Genomic DNA, 18,570 nt, shown 5'->3' with positions numbered 1-18,570 from the left:
TGCTGCTGTGAAGAGAGCAGAGACCCTGGTTTACCCCACATGACACACCAATGGCTCCATCAGTGGAACCTGCTAGAAGAGTTGACTCAGGAGGAGGGAAAGAGGTCTGGGAGAGTGGGGAGTTGAGGGGCAGGTCTATGGCATGCATCTAGTTCTAGAGCACCTTTGTTTTTATCCATTTAAAGTTGCTCAGCTGCATTATGCCCATCCCTCCTAGGTGTACCTCCTACACACACACCTCCTGGCTTACCTAGAGGACTTCCTGAGAAACACTGGGGTTATAAAGGACCTGCCTGCCCATGAAACTTTACTCTCTTCAGAGAGAACCTTATAATTACCCAAGCAAAAACCAACTTGGGTATTGCTATGTTTCCACCATCTTAAGTAACCTCAGATTGATTTTCGACCACTTCTCCTTTAAAGACAATGTTAAAGGTCCTTTTAACATCAAATACATTTATTGTGTGCTCTGAGCCCTTCCTCTAAAACCTCACCACTGCCCCCATGTCACAGATAAGATCCCTAAGGGACAGGTGGGGAATGGCTTGTCCAAAGCCACTCAGCCTGTTGGTAAAGTCAAGATTCAAGTCCAGGCGATTTGTCTGGGCCCCAAGCCTGTCCTGTCCACTCTCTTGTGAGAATCTGGAACCCTGAAGCTCTGTGTAGATTGTGCAGGGTAGCCCCATTCCAGTCCAGGCTATTATATGCCCCACCCATCATGGGCTCAGAAGTTTTTCCTCTCCCTTTGGCCCCAATCCCCTTACTTGTCCACGGTAGCCTGGGGACGGCACCACAGAATCAGTGAGCTGGCTTGCCCTCCACAAAGCCCCCTACTATATCCCCTTAAACCTGAGAGGCAGTGCTGAGCAGTCCTCCTGGGAAGGTTAGACTGACAACACTGGGACCATGCTGAAGGTCAAAGGCGTCGGCTTCACAGGGATACCCCAGAGCTTGCCTTTTGTCGTGGCTGATCCGGGGATGTGACTACTACTGTGTTGCAGATGGTAAGTGCGATGAAGAAGTCGAACACGTCAGAGAGCTCTGGTGAAAGGTGGGCCAGTGGGCGTTCCTGGGGCCTTGCGGTGGCCAGGCACCTGTCACATTCACTCACCTTCTCCAACAGCTTTGGATCGGGTGTGATGTCTTTCTCCTGGAAGAAGACAGAGACTGAGGGGTGAGTATAACCCAGTGAAAGCGTCTTAGTGCTTGACTGTTTAAGGCACCCTGATTTCAGTATAAGCTCTAAAGACACCTTCATCTGACTCACATACATATGCCATTTTATAGTGATGAATAATGTATAATTGGTACAAGAATATATGACTTACATATGGAATGAAATGCATATGTTCTTATATATAACACACATGTTCTCATTATAAAATAATACAGCTAAGAATATATGTTATTATAACATATCTGACTCAGAGAGATTTGAAAAAGACAGAGGGAAAATTTAACAAATCTGTATCACATCACCTCACAGTAATACATACTTTTTGAAACACACACTTCTTTGTCCCCTTCCAGTCTTTTTTCTGTACATTTACATTTTACATCATCAAATATTTTATACATTTCCTTTTGACATAAACCCAGAAATGGAGTTGCTGGATCATACAGTAATTCTATTTTTTAAGTTTTTGAGGAACCTCCATACTGTTTTCCACCATGGCTGTACCAGTTTGCATTCCCACCAAGAGTGCATGAGGGTTCCCTTTTCCCCACATCCTTGCCACCACTTCTTATCTCTTGGCTTTTTGATGACAGCCGTTCTAAGAGGTGTGAAGTGATTGTCTCATTATACTTTTAATTTGCATTCCCACCTTAAATTTATACAATGTTATATGTCAATTATATCTCAATAAAAAAATTTATACATAAATTGGCAGTGTCCATTCTCCCCAAAACACTATATACAGCTGATCCTTGAACAATGCAGGGATTGGGATGCTGATCTCTGTGCAGCTGAAAAGTCTATATAACTTTTGACACTCCTAAAATTAGTCTACTACTTACTGGAAGCCTTACTGATAACATAAACAGTTGACTAATAATATATTTTGTTTGTTATATGTATTATATACTATATTCTTACAATTATGTAAGCTAGAGAAAAGAAAATATTATTATTAAGGGGTGCCTGGGTGGCTCGGTTGGCTAAGCGTCTGCCTTCAGCTCAGGTCAAGATCCCGGGGTCCTGGGATCGAGCCCCATGTTGGGCTCCCTGCTCGGTGGGGAACCTGCTTCTCCTTCTCCCCATCCCCCTGCTTGTGGTCTTTCTCTCTCCCCCTCTGCCCCTCTTCCCCATTCATGCTCTCTCTCTGGCTCTCTCCCTCTCTCTCAAAATAAATAAAATCTTTAAAAAATTTTTAAAAAAGAAAATATTATTATGAAAGTCATAAAGAAAATACAGTACTGTATTTATTTTTAAAAATCTGCATGTAAGTTGCCCTGCACAGTTCAGACCTGTGCTGTTCCATGGTCAACTGTAGTCTGAACTTCTCCAGACTTTTAACAACCTCAAAACAGACACACTATGATTCACTTGGCCATTCTTTTATCACTAAATACATTTTTTTTCACTGACAAACTGCTATACATAGAAAACTTTGGCTGAATCCCTAAATTCCTAGGTCAGGAAGTTTGAATATTTCAAATACTCTGGACCCATATTGCTAAATCGATTCCAGGAAAGCTTGCTCCAACACAGTCCCCCTCCTGTCAAGCATGAGGGCCCTCCTCCCAGGTACCCCTGCATAAACCCACCAATCAGCGACCGCCATGTAATGGCAGCCTCTGTACGGGTTTCTAAGGACAGAAGAGAATGAGGCCAAATGGTCCACAGAGGGACCAAAATGGATTCTCCCTCTCTGCTCTTAAAACATTTCAGAAGTGAAAGGTTTTTAGAGAGCCCCACTCACTCACTTCTGGAAATTTCCCTGCCTGACCAGAATGGTCCATAAATGTTTGGGCAGCTGTCAAGGCAAGGGAGAAAGAAGATTTTGTTTTTTTTTTAAAGATTTTATTTATTTATTTGACAGAGAGAGAGACAGCAAGAGAGGGAACACAAGCAGGGGAGTGGGAGAGGGAGAAGCAGGCTTCCCACAGAGCAGGGAGCCCGATGCCCGATCCCAGGGTCCTGGGATCATGACCCGAGCCGAAGGCAGATACTTAACGACTGAGCCACCCAGATGCCCCAAGGGAGAAAGAAGTTTATTAGATTTGGGCTCATCTAATTAAAACTGCCCCCCCCCCCCCGCCACCGCTTGGCTTTGCTTTTTCACAGTTGTCATCCTGACCTGATGTTTTATTCATTTCATCTGGCAGGACAGACTTCCTCTCCAGCACCCATCTGGAGAGTTCACCAGCAATCCCCCATCCTTAGAGGCCCAGGCAAAGGGGCTGTGTCAGCGTTTTAGGAAAGATACACGGGTGTGGGGAGAAGGTGTTGGCCACAGAAGTTCTGTTAACTGAGCAGAGCTAAACCCCCAGCAACAGCTCATTTGTATTGTTATGTGCGGATACTTCGGAGGAATGAAGGGAAATAGCAGGACCAGGAAAGGTGAGGCTGCCCCAGCATGGGCAGCTGCCATCCTCTGAGTGGGACTCACCATGGGGCTGCTGAAGGCCGTGTGCTTGGACAGCATGCTGGCCCGCTTGGCCTCGGCCCGGCTGCCTGTGCGCCGGTGTGACTTGGTGCTCTGGGTCCTGTGCATGACACGAATGCTCTGGTGGCTCCCGATGCTGCCGCGCTGGGGCAGCGATCCCCCTCTGGGCACTGCCTCTTCCTCTTCGGAGTCTGCCTCCTGGTACCTGGCCAGACGCTGGGCTGTGGGCAGAGGGACATGGGGTGACACGTCACAGGGAGGCTAGGAAAATGAAACTGATTCAGAGCACTCGCCACCCTCACTTTCTTAAAGGCAAGGCCACATTTAATGAGTTTCCACTGAGAGATGGAGGCCGCTCTCATTCTATCTGGACCTATAGTCAACCCGGTGAGGCTGACATTCTCAACCCCAAGCACAAATGAGCACACTGAGTCACAGAGAACGTAAGGAGCTTGCTAAGTACATAGGACTCAAAAGGGTGGAGATGGCATCCAGGTCAAGGTGATGCCAAAGCTCAGGTCCAGTGCATTTTGGCACAGTGGCCATCACAGTCCACAAACAGTAAGGAGGGGACAGATAGATTCACATACAGCCCCCTCTATTCAGGTGGACCCTAGGTGTGATGAATGGGGTTTGGGCAGCAGACAACAGGGGCAAAAGAAGGGAAGACAGTGAAGGCCTAGCCCACAGAGTAACCTGGCTCCAGGATTTGCCCTTTAACCTGGGGTCATGGAACCACCTGGCTCACTGGGGCTGTCAGGACAGATCACATGTTGAACGTCTGCCCTGCAATCACACAGAAATAATGGTTCTCAGGCTGTGTTATGGTACTTTACCATGGGGAATCCTTGTTCAAGGCCAGGTAGGTGGTGGGTACTGTCTGCATTTACACTGTATGGGTGAAGGTCTACCCAACAGGGAGGCTAATAGTCCTTGTGGGTTGCACAGGGCGGACAAATGCCACCAGGATATAGACCCAGCAGGTAAAGCTCCACTGAAGACGACCTTGACTGCATGGCTATGCTTGAGCCCTCAAGGGGGCACTGCCCAGCAAAAATCCTTGTGGCTACATGGCCACTCAGTGAATTACGAAGTACATCTGCACTGCTTCTTGCTAATGGATGGCTCTGAACACATTTTTCTGGCTTTCCCCAGTTAGTTCAGCTTGTTTCATCACAGACGAGCAAGAAGACTACTCATGAAGATTACTCATGCAAAACAAGCAATTACTAAGAACTTCCAGGGCAGGTCCAGTGCTGGGTCTGAGCACAAGGTATCTTAACACAAGGTGGCCTGCCTGAGGGGCTAAGAAGGGCCCTCCAATCTGGGCATGCCTGTGGCATTGGTCTGTCCTGTGAGCTAGGTCTTATATTCAGCATCTTTCATTAGGAAGACTTTTCTTTAGGGATGAGGAAAGCAGAGATAAGGAAAGATAAGTTACCCATGGTCACAAGGCCAAGGAACTGCCAACACCAGGATCCAACTCAGGGAGTTCCTCACCCCAGAAGCAAATCTCCTCTGCCTGTCCCACCCACTCCTGGCTGATGGAAGTCCCAGTTTGGTGGTGAATGAATGGCAAGGAAGAACAAAGCCCAGACACAGTGCTGTCAAGCTTCTGGGCTTGTGCATTAGGAGCGTGGTGTCAGCCTCTTGAAGGATACACCAGCCTATCCCACCCTCCTACAGCAGTAGTTGGATTTTAGCCTAAACACAGCAATCCCTCAGACCACTGCTGATGTGTCTGTGGTCTACAATGAGGCAGCAGTTTCTGACCAGCAGTGCCTGAGCGATGCCCTCAGTGTCGAGGGAAGGCAGGAAGCAGGTAGGTGATGCCTCATTTGGGACACACAACGTAACCGGGACGTAAGGTCAGAAATGGCCAAACCCACAGTCTCCATGTGAACTGGGTTCATCGCACAAAGCCAAAGTCATCTGAATTCATTTTACTAATGCGATCTGAGAGGTCAGGTCATGGGTAGTAACAGCTGACATTGCTCTTGGCCCCAGGTGCATGTCAATGTGATCACAGCATTTCTTTCAAACATGCAGCAGCGAGGCTGGCTTGCTTTGGTCTTCACCAGAAATGCTTTCCTGTGTCTTCTAGAGGCAATGCAATCCTTTGATTTTATGATAAGCATCTGACAACTGTCAAAATTTTTCTGTAATCTTAGCTGGGATTCTGCCCATGGAGTCTCAGGTCCAGCTTTCAGAGGCTGCTTCTGACCCAACTTCAGACCTGGGTCTCTGGCTCCTTTACAATTAGGCTAAGCTCTGCTTTCAGGAAAATGAGCTCTTCTGCACAAGGCTGAGGAGTTATGGAAGGTGAGAGTGCAAGGGAGACAGGTGGACAGTGACTGACCATTTATTTTGGTTGGCAAATAAAGCAATAAACATAGTGGATAAGTTCCTATGTCTTCTATTTAATATGATTACTTTAATTTTACATAAAGGGCCTTTGTGGATATCGTAATTCTTGGTTTCATGAAACTCGCAAAAATCCCATGCCTCTAACAGATCTTTCCCGCCATATCCCACTAAAGAACAGTTTCCTAATGAAGCCCACATACTGACTCCTGTTCTATTATTTGCTTCTGTTCCCATGGCAAGACTACTTTCATGTTCTCAGATGCTGTTACAGGAAGGAGAGGGGTGCTGGTTGCAGAGCTGGCACACCTTATCATGGTGCCCTCTCCTGGCTCAGATGGCTGGATGGTTCCAGTCATACCCTCTGCTTATGAAGTGGAGAGCTCCTGTATGGGTTCAGGGAGGACAGAGACAGCAAAGGATAAGGAAAAGAGAGGCAGGAGGAGCAACCACCTGTAAAATTCAAACGGGAGTGATATTTCTTTCCAGCTTCCACGAACATCATTTTCTAAGGGAAAAAATACAGCATGAATTGCCCAATGCCGTTCTGAGAATTTTCAGCTAATAACAAGGAGGCTGATGGGTGACAACAAAAGCATCTCTTCAGTTTTTGGTGCAGCAAAGAGACTGGGTGCCTCAGAAGTGACTTCCTCAAGAATGCCCTTCTTGGTTCTCTTGTCTGGCAGAAAGTGAGTGTTTAAGCAGATGCCCACCACACTGAGATACTGCAGTGAACAGGGCACTGTCAGCAACATGGAATTCTATATTTGCTTCTATAAATGCTGCCCTGCTTCAGTCTCCTGAGTTGCTCTAACAGCCTTTCTATGTTTTATTCTCTCTCAAAAATCAGCAATCCCTGAAGCTTGTATGTGTATGTGTGCATGTGTGTTTGTATGTGCACGCACATGTGCATGCAGCTTTGACACAGAGGCTCTCTGTCCAGCCCAGACTGGGAGTCCCCATCCCCAGACTCACCATTTGCATCATGGGAATATTCTATGCCAGACACAGTGCATCTTCGGAAAACCATCTTATTTTCAGTTAAAGTGCCTGTTTTATCTGAGAAGATATACTGTATCTGCCCTAAGTCTTCTGTGATGTTCAGAGCTCGACACTGCAGCTGTGAGTCCGTTTCTTCGTCATACAACTCTACGTCCTGATGAATGAAGTACACTTGGCATACTTTAACAATTTCAATGGAAACATATAAGGAAATTGGGATTAAAACCTAGAAGACATAAGGCATACACATGAACAATTATGAGGACCAGGGAGCAGCAGTAGTAGTCCAAACTATTGAAATGACAAATGACTACAACCACAAGTAAGTAGGGACTATACTGTACCTTTAAGAGCTTAACCAGGTTGGTTTAGAGTCAGTATTGGAAAAGTATTAGGATATTGGCAAAGAGTTTAAACTAGGACAGCCTATGGTGTCACTGCGGAGCATAAATCCACTATCGTATCTGGAAGAATGGTAACCATGGCTTGGATAGAAGCAAGCATTTTCGTATTACTAAGTTGGGCTTGAGAGAAGCTAGGAAAGGAAAGAGGAGAGAGAGAGAAAAAAAAACACATGGCACAGTCAGACTCCTCATAAGCAAAGTCACCTCGCACCACAGCGGCACTCGGCCCCCAGGCTCTCCCAGGGCTCCCGGCAACAAGAGCTGCCCATCCCGTGGACACAACCCCACAGTCCAGAAGAGACAGTCTTTCCAGAGGCTGGTTGTATTGAAGGACAATTTCTGGGATCTTGTATGATACAGAGCAAAGGGAAGAAGGCTTTGAGAAGAATATTCACAGTTACACTTTGACAATTTAAGAATAATCTTCATGACATCAATGTTTAAATTTTTTTTTGAATGACAGTATTGAACTGATGTTCATGGGCTCAGAATATCATATCCAGACAGACTAACTGGGTTCTCCTGGTAACATAATGTTAATGCAACACCTACTACAGTACCATGCCTACTACAGAACTACTACTAGTACAAAGCGAGAACCAAATGTGCACTCATAAAAAAGACTAATTTAGGAAGTTCCTGCTGTATGAAACACATGTGATAAAGGCAGTAGAGCTCCCCTCATAGGCAAAGGCTAAGCAGAGGTCCTCTGTGCACTTTGTCTTCCTAATATGACACTCACTGACCCTTCTCTACTCTTGAACAAGCCTTTTGGGCAAAGGTTCTCAGTTAGTGATGGAGAATTGCTCATGAGCATGTGAACTAATAATACTAACAGTAACAGTAATAAAAATAATAAAAACCAATGCTGCAAAATGCAATTGTGATATCCGGAATTGAATCCTGGTACAGATAGAGCATGTCAGTGCAAAGACTAGTAGAACCCAAATGACATCTAGAATTTATGGCAAAGTACCAAAGTTGGTTTCTTGGTTTCAACAATGTAGCATAGTAATATAATATGTTCACGTTAGGGGACTCTGGGTAAGGGACATATGGGAACTCTCTGCACTATTTTTTGCAACTTGTCTGTAAGTCTTAAAATTATCCCAAAATAAAATTTAGGGTTTTGTTTTTAAGAAGTAATGGAATGGAAAAATAAAACACACACAATGATCCAAAAACCAACCCCGTAAGGCCTAAGAATCTTAGGAACAGCAAAGGAGAATGTTAACTTGAAAAGCACCCAAAAAAGACCCTATAGATAAATTAGGGGAAAAGTAAGAAGCAGAACATTAGGCAGGTGTATCTCTGGTCCTCCCAGATGCAGAATTTATAGGACCTTCTTAGCAGAGTGTAATGACTTTAAGTTCTTACTAGAAAAGTAAAGCAATTATCATATGGTACTTAGTACTGTTACCTGCAGAACTATTATCATTGTCAAAAACGAGTAAACTGCAGCTGTGACTGGGGATAAAGAGCTGCCATCAGACTCAGGGACATCAAATAATGATTTCTTCTCTTGATACCGCCATACCCACAGTCCGTGTCCTACAGCAACATTCAAAAAGAAACATCATTCACCCAATGGGAAATAAAGACACTGCTAGTGCAAAGTAAAGCAAAACTGTAAGACTATGGACATGGGCACATTGGGTCTCATTAGCCTGCCTTGCATGTAAGAAAGCAAAAGCGCATGGCAGGTATGGTTGGCACCCACAGTCAGACTGCTGGAAGGCACTGGTTCTTGGATTCTTCCTCACATCAGGCATTTCCCATTATTGGCACTGAAAAGCACACTGGTCATGAGGCAGAAATTGGATATGTGCTGGCAGCTACCAATGGGAAAATCCCCAAAGAGGAATTTCCCAGTGTGTGCCTCACAAAGCACCAGTCTCGTCAGTAGGCCCCGGATATTGCCCATTATTGACCCTTGCTACAGATTCAAATTGCACATGTCATGGACTCTCAGAAGGCAATGGCATTGCACAGTTTTTCATCAGCTGGGTCCCACACCTGATAACAGAAGCCCCTTCCGTGTCCTGTACACCTATGTCTTTCACCACTGAGCTCCAAGACCACATCACACTCATCTGCTTCACAATGGTAGCTGGGCGGGGCATATGGTGAAGATCATTTACCCAGAGGTGAAATACAGTGCCCTGCAAGGCACTCCCAAGGCAGCATACCAGGTCTGGAGGCCATCAGAGGCTGGATAGCACCACAGCCCATGTGCAATCTAACTGTTTTGGTTCTTCTTAAGACCCAAAGGCCTTTTTTTTCCTTTCCTCATGAAGTTCTCATGGGGGGCATTTGTGCTTCTCCTGCTAAATTATTCTCAGTTTATCACCAGGTTACTAATACTTCTTCTACTGGAATCATTATAACCAGTGGGATTAAACCATTCTTCCATCCAAGAAGTTGCAAATTTGAAAAATAACATTAACATTCATCTAGGCATCTCTAACATGGCCTGTGTGGATGCAAGCGGCCTTTGAGTCTAAGTGGATGACAAATGCGTGTTTTAACTTTAGAGTGCTGGGTCAGAATGAGTCGTCGGCAGCCCACTGGGGTCACCTGGAGGCTGTCCGGCAGTGCCCTCTTATTTGTGACCCACAAAGGAGACTTACCAACTGCAGAAAACAGAGACATAAAAACGAGGAGGAGGACACACCAGAGCACATCGCAGTTCATCTGCCTCTCAAGCTGGCTGCGCTTGTAACGGGGCCCACTGTTGTTCAGCAGAGCCTTGGTTTCATGTCCTGTACGGGGAGTGTGAGGGATGCGGTAAATCGGTGCCCAACAGCAGAGCGACGGTGCCCTGACTCCTGGACTGAAGGACAGTGCTGCCATCCAATCATACTTACAGGATAAGCTCAGTCAAAACTGCAGGGTGTGAAATGAATCCCAAATACATAACCACCATGGAGAAACAATGGAAAGAAATAAGCTAAAATGCTGAGAGAGAACACTTTGGTTGAGCTACTATTAGAAATTTTGCTTCTTTCTGTTTTCTGGGTTTTCTAAATTTTTACAATGTCTTTGTGCTACTTTTATAATCAGAAAAGAAAAAAATAAAGAGCAAGGAGCAACGTTCGAGGACACACAGCATGGGTGGCAAGCCAGCAGTGTCTCAGACTGCGCATGCCACAGCCATGCCTACCTGCATAGATGACAATGCCGACAACAGCTTCTGTGTTTCTGATGGTACATCCTCGCAGCAGCAGGTTTTCTTTATACAGCCCGGCCTTTTTCCCGTTGTCGTGTATGCTGTTGAGGAATAGGAGGCAGGCATCACATGGATGCTTACATGCACCTCGCAGCTCAAGGAGCACTGCCTTGGGGAAGGAAGGCCTGGACGCTGGGAACTCCAGGACTGGGTGGCTTGTCTCCGTGGATCTCTGCAAGAGCTGAGAGGGAGCTGGTGCTCACTAGTAACTGGGCTTCCAGAGGTTTCTCAACAGCCTGATGTTTGTTTTGTCCATGGGCTTTGTAAAATAGTAAGAAAGATATGTCTGTGCCCCTTCTTCTTAACACAGGGCTCCTAAAAACCCTGGTCTGTGGGGGTGCTAGGAGGATCTTTTGTTCTAGTATTTAGTCTTTGACCCCAGTTCCCAGCATAGGACTCCTCAAACTCTTGTAATTTCCCAAGTGATAAGAGCACTAGAAGCATCTCTGAACCCAGTTTTTCCTGACAGAGGATACTACATCCTTTTTAATTTTCTGGGTGACAGGAGTATCTTTTGTTCTTATGAAGCCACTCTGGGTGGGCTCCTGGATGCGGTTTAGTCAGCAGAAAGACCAAACCATGACTAGAAACTTAAGAGTTTTCAGCCTCACCTTTCATTCCCTAGAGAGTGCAGAGGGGCTGGAAATCAAGTTAATAATTGATCATGCCTATGTGATAAGCCTCCATAAAATCCCAATAGTAGGGGGTTCAGAGAACTTCTGGATTGGTGAACACACTGAGGTGCTGGAAGAGTGGTATGCTCAGAGAGGGCACAGAAGCTCTGCACCCCTTCCCACATTCCTTGCTCCTGTATCTCTTCTATCTGGCTGTTCACCTGTATCTTTTATCATATTGTTTTATAATAAACTGGTAAACAGTAAGCAAATTGTTTCCTGAGTTCTCTGAGATGCTCTAGCAAATTAATTGAACCTGAAAAGGTGATTACGGGAACCTCTGATTTATAGCAGATCAGTCAGAAGAACAGGTGACAGCATGGACTTGTAGTTGGCATCAGAAGTGAGGAAATCTTGTGGAACTGAGCCTTAACCTGTGAGATCTGACACAGTCTCCAGGGAGTGTCAGAATTGAGTTAAATTATAGGACACCCAGCTGGTGTCACAGAATTGCTTGATATGTAGGAAAAACCCACATGTATGAATTGGTGTCAGCATCAGGCTTGTTTTCATCACAGGGACAAACCACAGCTAGAAAGGGCAGACCTGGGAACTGTGAGACTGAGTGAGAAGTTGGCCAGGGAAGGTTGCTACGTGGTCTCGTGCCCACTTCCTGCTCATGATAGAGAACACTACTTCTCATCAGTACCTTGTGTTGTCACAAATACACAAATTATTCTTTATAAGTTTTTATTTAAATTCCAGCTAGTTAACATACAGTGTAATATTCCTTTCAAGTCTACAATATACAATACACTGTTATATACAGTATAACACCCTGTGCTCATCACAAGTGCACTCCTTAGTCTCCATCACCAATTTAACTCATTTCTCCTCCAACCTCCCCTCTGCTAACCATCAGTCTGTTCCTATAGTTAAGAGTCTATTTCTTGGTTTGCCCCTCTCTCTCTTTTTCTCCCCTATGCTCATTTGTTTCTTAAATTCCATACATGAGTCAAATCATATGGTATTTGTCTTTCTCTTATTTCGCTTAGCATAATACACTCTAGCTCCATCCACATTAGCAAATAGCAAGATTTCTTTCTTTTTATGGCTGAGTAATATTCCTGTGTGTGTGTGTGTGTGTGTGTGTGTGTGTGTATTTCTTCTTTATCCATCAATTGATTGACCACTATTTGGCTATTGTAGATATGTTGTAGATACAGCCGTCATTATTTGGCTATTGTAGATATTGCGGCTATAAACATCGGGGGCATGTATCCCTTTGAATTAGTACTTTTGTATTCTTTGAGTAAATACCTAATAGTGCAATTGCTGGATCCTAGGGTAGTTCTATTTTTAACTTTTTGAGGAACTTCCATACTGTTTTCCAGAGTGGCTACACCAGTTTGCATCCCCACCAACAGTGCAGGAATGTTCCTCTTTCTCCACATCTTCTCCAACATCTGTTGTTTCTAGTGTTGTTGATTTTAGCCATTCTGACAGGTATGAAGTGATATCACATTGTAGTTTTGATTTGTATTTCCCTGATGATGAGTGAGTTGAGCATCTTCTCATGAGTCTATTGGCCATCTGCATGTATTCTTTGGAAAAATGTCCATTCATGTCTTCTGGACATTTTTAATTGGATTATTGGTTTTTGGGGTGTTGAGTTTAATAAGATCTTCCTAGATTTTAGATACTAACCCTTCATCAGATATGTCATCCACAAATATCTTCTCCCATTCTATAGGCTACCTTTTAGTTTTGTTGATTGTTTCCTTTGCTGTGCAGAAGCTTTTTATCTTGATGATATCCCAATAGTTCATTTTTGGTTTTGTTTCCCTTGCTTAGGAGACATATCTAGTAAGAAGTTGTGACAGCTGATGCCAAAGTGGTTACTGCCTGTGCTCTCCTCTAGGATTTTAATGGTTTCCTGTCTCACATTTAGGTCTTTAATCCATTTTGAATTTATTTTTGTGTATGGTGTAAGAAAGTGGTCCAGTTTCATTCTTCTGCATATTGCTGTCTAGTTTTCTTAACACAATTTGTTGAAAAAACTCTTTTTTCCCTTGGATATTCTTTCCTGCTTTGTGAAAGATTAGTTGACCATAAGAGTTGTGGGTCCAATTCTATTCTCTTCCATTGATCTATGTCTGTTTTTGTGCTAGTACCATACTATCTTGACCCCTACAGCTTTGTAATATAACTTGAAGTCCAGAATTGTGATGCCTCCACCTTTACTCCTCTTTTTCAAGATTTCTTTGGTTATTTGGGGTCTTTTGTGTTCCATATAAAGTTTAGGATTGTTTTTTCTAGCTCTGTTAAAACTGCTGTTGGTATTTTTTTTTAAAGATTTTATTTATTTATTTGAGAGAGAGAGAATGAGAGAGAGAGAGCACATGAGAGGGGGGAGGGTCAGAGGGCGAAGCAGACTCCCTGCTGAGCAGGGAGCCCGATACGGGACTCGATCCAGGGACTCCAGGATCATGACCTGAGCCGAAGGCAGTAGCTTAACCAACTGAGCCACCCAGGCGCCCCTGCTATTAGTATTTTGATAGGGATTGCATTAAATGTGTAGGTTGCTTTGGGTAATAGAGACATCTTAACAATGTTTGTTCTTCTAATCCATGAACATGGACTGCTTTTCCATTTCTTTGTGTCCTCTTCAATTTCCTTCATCAGTGTTTTATAGTTTTCAGAGTACAGGTCTTTCATCTCTTTGGTTAGATTTACTCCTAGGTAACTTACTGTTTTGGTGCAATTGTAAATGGGATTGATTCCTTAATTTCTATTTCTGCTTCTTCATTATTGGTGTATAGAAATGCAACAGATTTAGAAAAGGGAATTGTATTAGTTTCAGCAACATTTTCTACATCCTTCTTATAGAAAGTCATGAAGTTATTAGAAATATTAATATATTAAATTTGAAATGTGGTAAATTCCATTTTATTAATTGGATTTTCTTGTTGTTTTGAGTAAGAGGGATAGTCCAAGTTTAAGGCACTGGTTTTCAAACTTGTCCTCTCGATCCACTAAAGATGGCCTCATCATCATCCATGCTGACCAGAATCACCCTATGCTAGGATCACACTGGGACAGATCTGGTCCCGGAGCCTGATGAACACACAAGGGGAGGCCCTGGAGGCTTCCAGAACTAGAGCAGGGGCCCAGCCTAAGCTACCAGACAGTGCCTCTAAAGTGGACTTCAGAAAAGCCATCTTCTCGCATCATCAGTAGACAGTCTCCCCACCCCTCTCCCCCACACATAGCTGAGACTCCTCTGTGGTTCTTAAAGCTCACCAAGGACACCTGCAGGTATTTTCCCTCCCACCACCTCCTAACGCTTTGCCACTGACATGGACAGAAGAATTGTTCTGGGGAGTATAAAGTCAGAGGAAGTACACAAGGTTTCTGGGGAAATAATACTTGCTGCCACATCTGGACCCTGGTTGCTGTCATGAAGGGCAGGACACCATACAATCTCAGACACAATCCATGTTCTTCACAACCAGGGAAATGAATATATTTTCTGGTGAAGAAGAGAGGCTAAATCATAAAGAAAAAGCCAGAATTCATGCTAGGAGGATGTATTTTCCACAAGCCTGTTATTTAACTGATACAGCACCAATTCTTCTGGTGGCATGCAAGGAACACAGGAGAGTGTTCAAACAACACTGTGTCAATGCCCCCTCCTCTTTGGCAACTGCAGGACAGGTTTTTCTTTAAAAAAGATTGAAGACTGGAAACCTCATTGTTGGCTAATGCATCAGGACACCAGCATGCATAAGATGGTACACACAAAACACCATTCCCGTGTCTGGAATGAGAGGATGCCTGTGGCCACAGTTCTCTTGGCTGGACATGGAAACTATTTCTGAGGGACAATAGTAAAAAACAAACAGTTTGAGTCAAAGTTCCAGTCATGCTTATTCAGAATAAAAGATGAACTGAATAGAAATGAGAAAAATATTTTATATTAAGTTTTCTTTGACATAACATACTTTCCAGCGATACTGTGCTTTCTAAACAGACCACACCAGACCAGAGCTGGTTACAAGGGGCTGCACAGCCCTGTGAAGATTGCTGCCATAAGGACAGGCAGTTCATGGACAGGAATGGCCTTTCCTGAGTGGATGGCCCCTGTGTTAGAAGTGGGAGCAAGGCAGGCCAAGCTCCAGCAGGACAACTGGAGAACAAGGGAAAAGCTGAAGCCCTGCCTTGGACTTCTGAGAGGAAAAGTACTCTCTGGGGGCAACACAGACCCAGGGCCAAGCAGGGATGAGGCCTGATTCCAGGAAGATGCACCCCATCGAGTTGTTCTCAACACCTACCTCTCTGTTATGGGTTGAGGTGTGCTCTCTGCCTTGGAATTCATTTGTTGAAGTCCTAACCCCCAGTATCTCAGAATGTGGCCACGTTTGGACATAGAGTCTTTAAAAATGAGGTCATACAGGGGAACCTTGGTGGCTCAGTTGTTAAGCATCTGCCTTCAGCTCAGGTCATGATCCCAGGGTCCTGAGATAGAGCCCCAAATCTGGCTCCCTGCTCAGTGGGGATTCTGCTTCTCCCTCTCCCACTCCCCCTGCTTGTGTTCCCTCTCTCGCTGTGTCTCTGTCAAATAAATAAATAAAATCTTTTTAAAAAATGAGGTCATACAGATGAGCTCTACCCCTGTGACTGGTGTCCTTATAAAGAGAAATTTGGACACAGAGATAGACAAACATAGAGCTTAAGACCACGTGAAGACACAGGAAGAAGAAGACCATTCGCACGTCAAGGAGAGAGACCTCAGGAGAAACCAGTCCTGCTGACACTGTGACCTCAGACTTCCAGCCTCCAGAAATGCAAGAAAATAAATTTCTGTTGTCCAAGCTGCCTGGTCTATGGTAAGCCTGAACGAACTGACACATCCTTAAACATTTCATCTAAGCCTCTAGTTCAAGTCTCCTGGGCTCCTGACTCATCAAACCAATCTCTTCTAAATCAAAACTGTTCCAAAGTACAAGCGTGATGAGAGAGCTCTTTGGTGAGAATGTCCTGTGCACTGGGAAGGGCCACGTGTAGGCTCCTGTGGAAATGGCAGAGTTCGGCTCACGAGCATTCGGCAGACTGCTCTTGCTCAGGAGATGTCAAGAGATGTCGTGTCTCCCTATGAGCACTTGCTGTTCATAATGAGTTTTGCGCATCAAGGCTCATTCCTCTGAGCATATGAAGGTGCTGACAGGGACCAGCAACAGGGTAGCAATCCATCAGTTCAAACACCTAGATGCAAGGTGTACTTGCTGCTGCCCAGTTGCCCCAGGGCCACGGGCAGTAGGGTGCGAGTTCAGGGACCTTGGACAGCAGCCAGCAGTTCTTTCCTTCCCCAGCACCTGGGCCCTCCTCCCTGCTCCACCCCAGATAGTGGTCCACCCTCACTCTGGTCACCTGACTAGCATCCTCGTGTGCCCTTCTTGACCCCTCCTCCCTCATTTTTACACGCACTCAAATTGCAGTCCTTAATTTTACCCTCCTCACTGGTTATTTCTTGAATCCACCTCCTTCTCCCTCCATCTGTGCATCACCGCCCTAATTCAGGCTTTCAGGATTTCTCTGCTTAGAGCCTGTAACATACCCCTTGCTGGCCTGGATGCCACCAGCCTTGGTCCCTCCTATCCATTTCTCACACAGTCACCAGGGCAACCTTTCAGTGTGTGCATCTGAACTTTGCTTTCTCCTGGGTGCATCCTGTGAATGCCTTACTTCTTCATGCTTGACATACATGTCCCAGCCAATTCTGCAGCACCTTTGTGGGCCCTTCTTATCCAGGCTTTGGGCTCCAGCCACCTCACAGTGCACATCCTTCTACCCATGCTGCCTCTCATACCCATGTAGCCCGTTAGCCTGGAGGAGCATGGCCTGCTAGCCTGGACTCACATTTATAGCCTTCAGGAAGGTTCTCTGGGTTAAGCTCCCCAGGCCCTGCAGCCAGGAAACTCTGCAGTATTCCTTGATGCCTCCTTGTTTGTGTCCACTTCTAAATATGAGCTCCTCAAATCTTATTCTGTTCAGCATTGCTGATGTCTACCTCAGAGCCTGGCAGATGCTGGAGGCTGCCTTGCCCTCAACTTTAGGTTGGGTCCATCCAATGGTTATATCAGAAGGACAGGGGAGTGAACACAGGCAAGGGAGGATGAGGAGCTCATTCCTTGGCTCCTTTTGAGGAGTGAATCCTGGGTTGGGAATGTCCCTAGACCAGGGCTAGGAGGCTCCCCAGGTGACCCTCTTGACATGAGTCCAGGTGGCCACTCCTGCCCTGGGACCATTGGGCCTCACGGTGGTGACAGCTCAGCTGCTATGAACTCTCATGGCTCCACCCACTCCTGTTTCAAATGACCTTAGCAAAAAGACCGCCCTCCACTTAAGTGAATTTGAGTGTCAGATCTGCGGCCGAAGGGAACTCTGAGTCACAGAGGTAGGGAGAAAGAAATAATAGATAATTCCTTCCACAGCCAAACCCTGGGCAGAATTTTCTTTAAGATAATAGTTGCTCAGGTTTTTGTTTATCTAACCTAAGTGTAGAAATAACCCAATTGTGTGTTTTGTGACAATGGATTTTCTTGAGATATAAATATGTCAATTAAAGGTGTCAAGGTAAAATAAGTATTTTCCAGTTTTAATGAATCCATTTGGTACAGTTATAGTTCATCTTAATGCCTGGTCATTGGTAGTGAGTACATCTTGGACATAAGCCCACACATAGCTCTGTCCAGACACTGGGCTGGAGGACTGAGGGCCCATGAGGGCTCTCCTACAACAGGTTCTGATTCTACCTCTTACAGGGTGACAGTGGTGATGGATCGTGTCATCTGCAGGGCAGGGAGGCTACCCCAACAAGCATGCCCAGGTTTGCAATGGCAGGTTTCCAGCCCTATGTGGTCATATAAGGCTCTGCAGCATGCAGGGAGGGAGCTCAGGACTTACTCTGTGGAAGACTTTGGGATCAGAAATGGAACCTGGGTTTACAATTTGAAATGGAATTTTACACCAGACTAAATCAACCAACCTCTCTGCTTTATTCCTAAAGGCAAATGAAAGTGTTTGATTGGTGGCTTCAAAGGTCACCCACCATATGCCATGACATTGGCTGAGCACAGCTGAACAAGATGCCCTGAGCTGCTGGGGCACTTGGCCACTGAGCTGGTATCCATTCACAGGGGTCTCTCTGGGCTGCAGTGCCTTGGGGCAGGGAGAGGGCACCCGTAGGGGTGAAGAACAGGATTTCATTAGTTTTTAACTGTGGGATTGTATTAAACAACAGTGAGGATTAAGGTTGATGCTCACTTGAATAATGAAGCTCTTAA

The 18,570-nt window shown here is 45.1% G+C and overlaps 1 protein-coding gene across 1 annotated transcript in view; it reads right to left on the bottom strand.

Moving 5' to 3' along the window:
* The window catches only part of ATP10A (ATPase phospholipid transporting 10A (putative)), a 210,915-nt gene that overhangs the window by 47,648 nt on the left and 144,697 nt on the right, over nucleotides 1-18,570 (bottom strand). Inside the window, 6 exon segments of the mRNA XM_025852086.2 lie at nucleotides 956-1,150; nucleotides 3,615-3,832; nucleotides 6,951-7,203; nucleotides 8,802-8,932; nucleotides 10,012-10,143; nucleotides 10,545-10,651. Of these exon segments, the coding sequence (XP_025707871.1) occupies nucleotides 956-1,150; nucleotides 3,615-3,832; nucleotides 6,951-7,203; nucleotides 8,802-8,932; nucleotides 10,012-10,143; nucleotides 10,545-10,651 (1,036 nt within the window).

The sequence above is a fragment of the Callorhinus ursinus genome, unplaced genomic scaffold (genome assembly GCF_003265705.2).
Source record: "Callorhinus ursinus isolate GAN/ISIS: 27379988/994484 unplaced genomic scaffold, GSC_fseal_2.0 scaffold78, whole genome shotgun sequence".
Taxonomy (NCBI): Eukaryota; Metazoa; Chordata; class Mammalia; order Carnivora; family Otariidae; genus Callorhinus; species Callorhinus ursinus.
The sequence above is the reverse complement of the archived record's forward strand: the minus strand, read 5'-3'. Positions and strand labels throughout refer to the sequence as shown.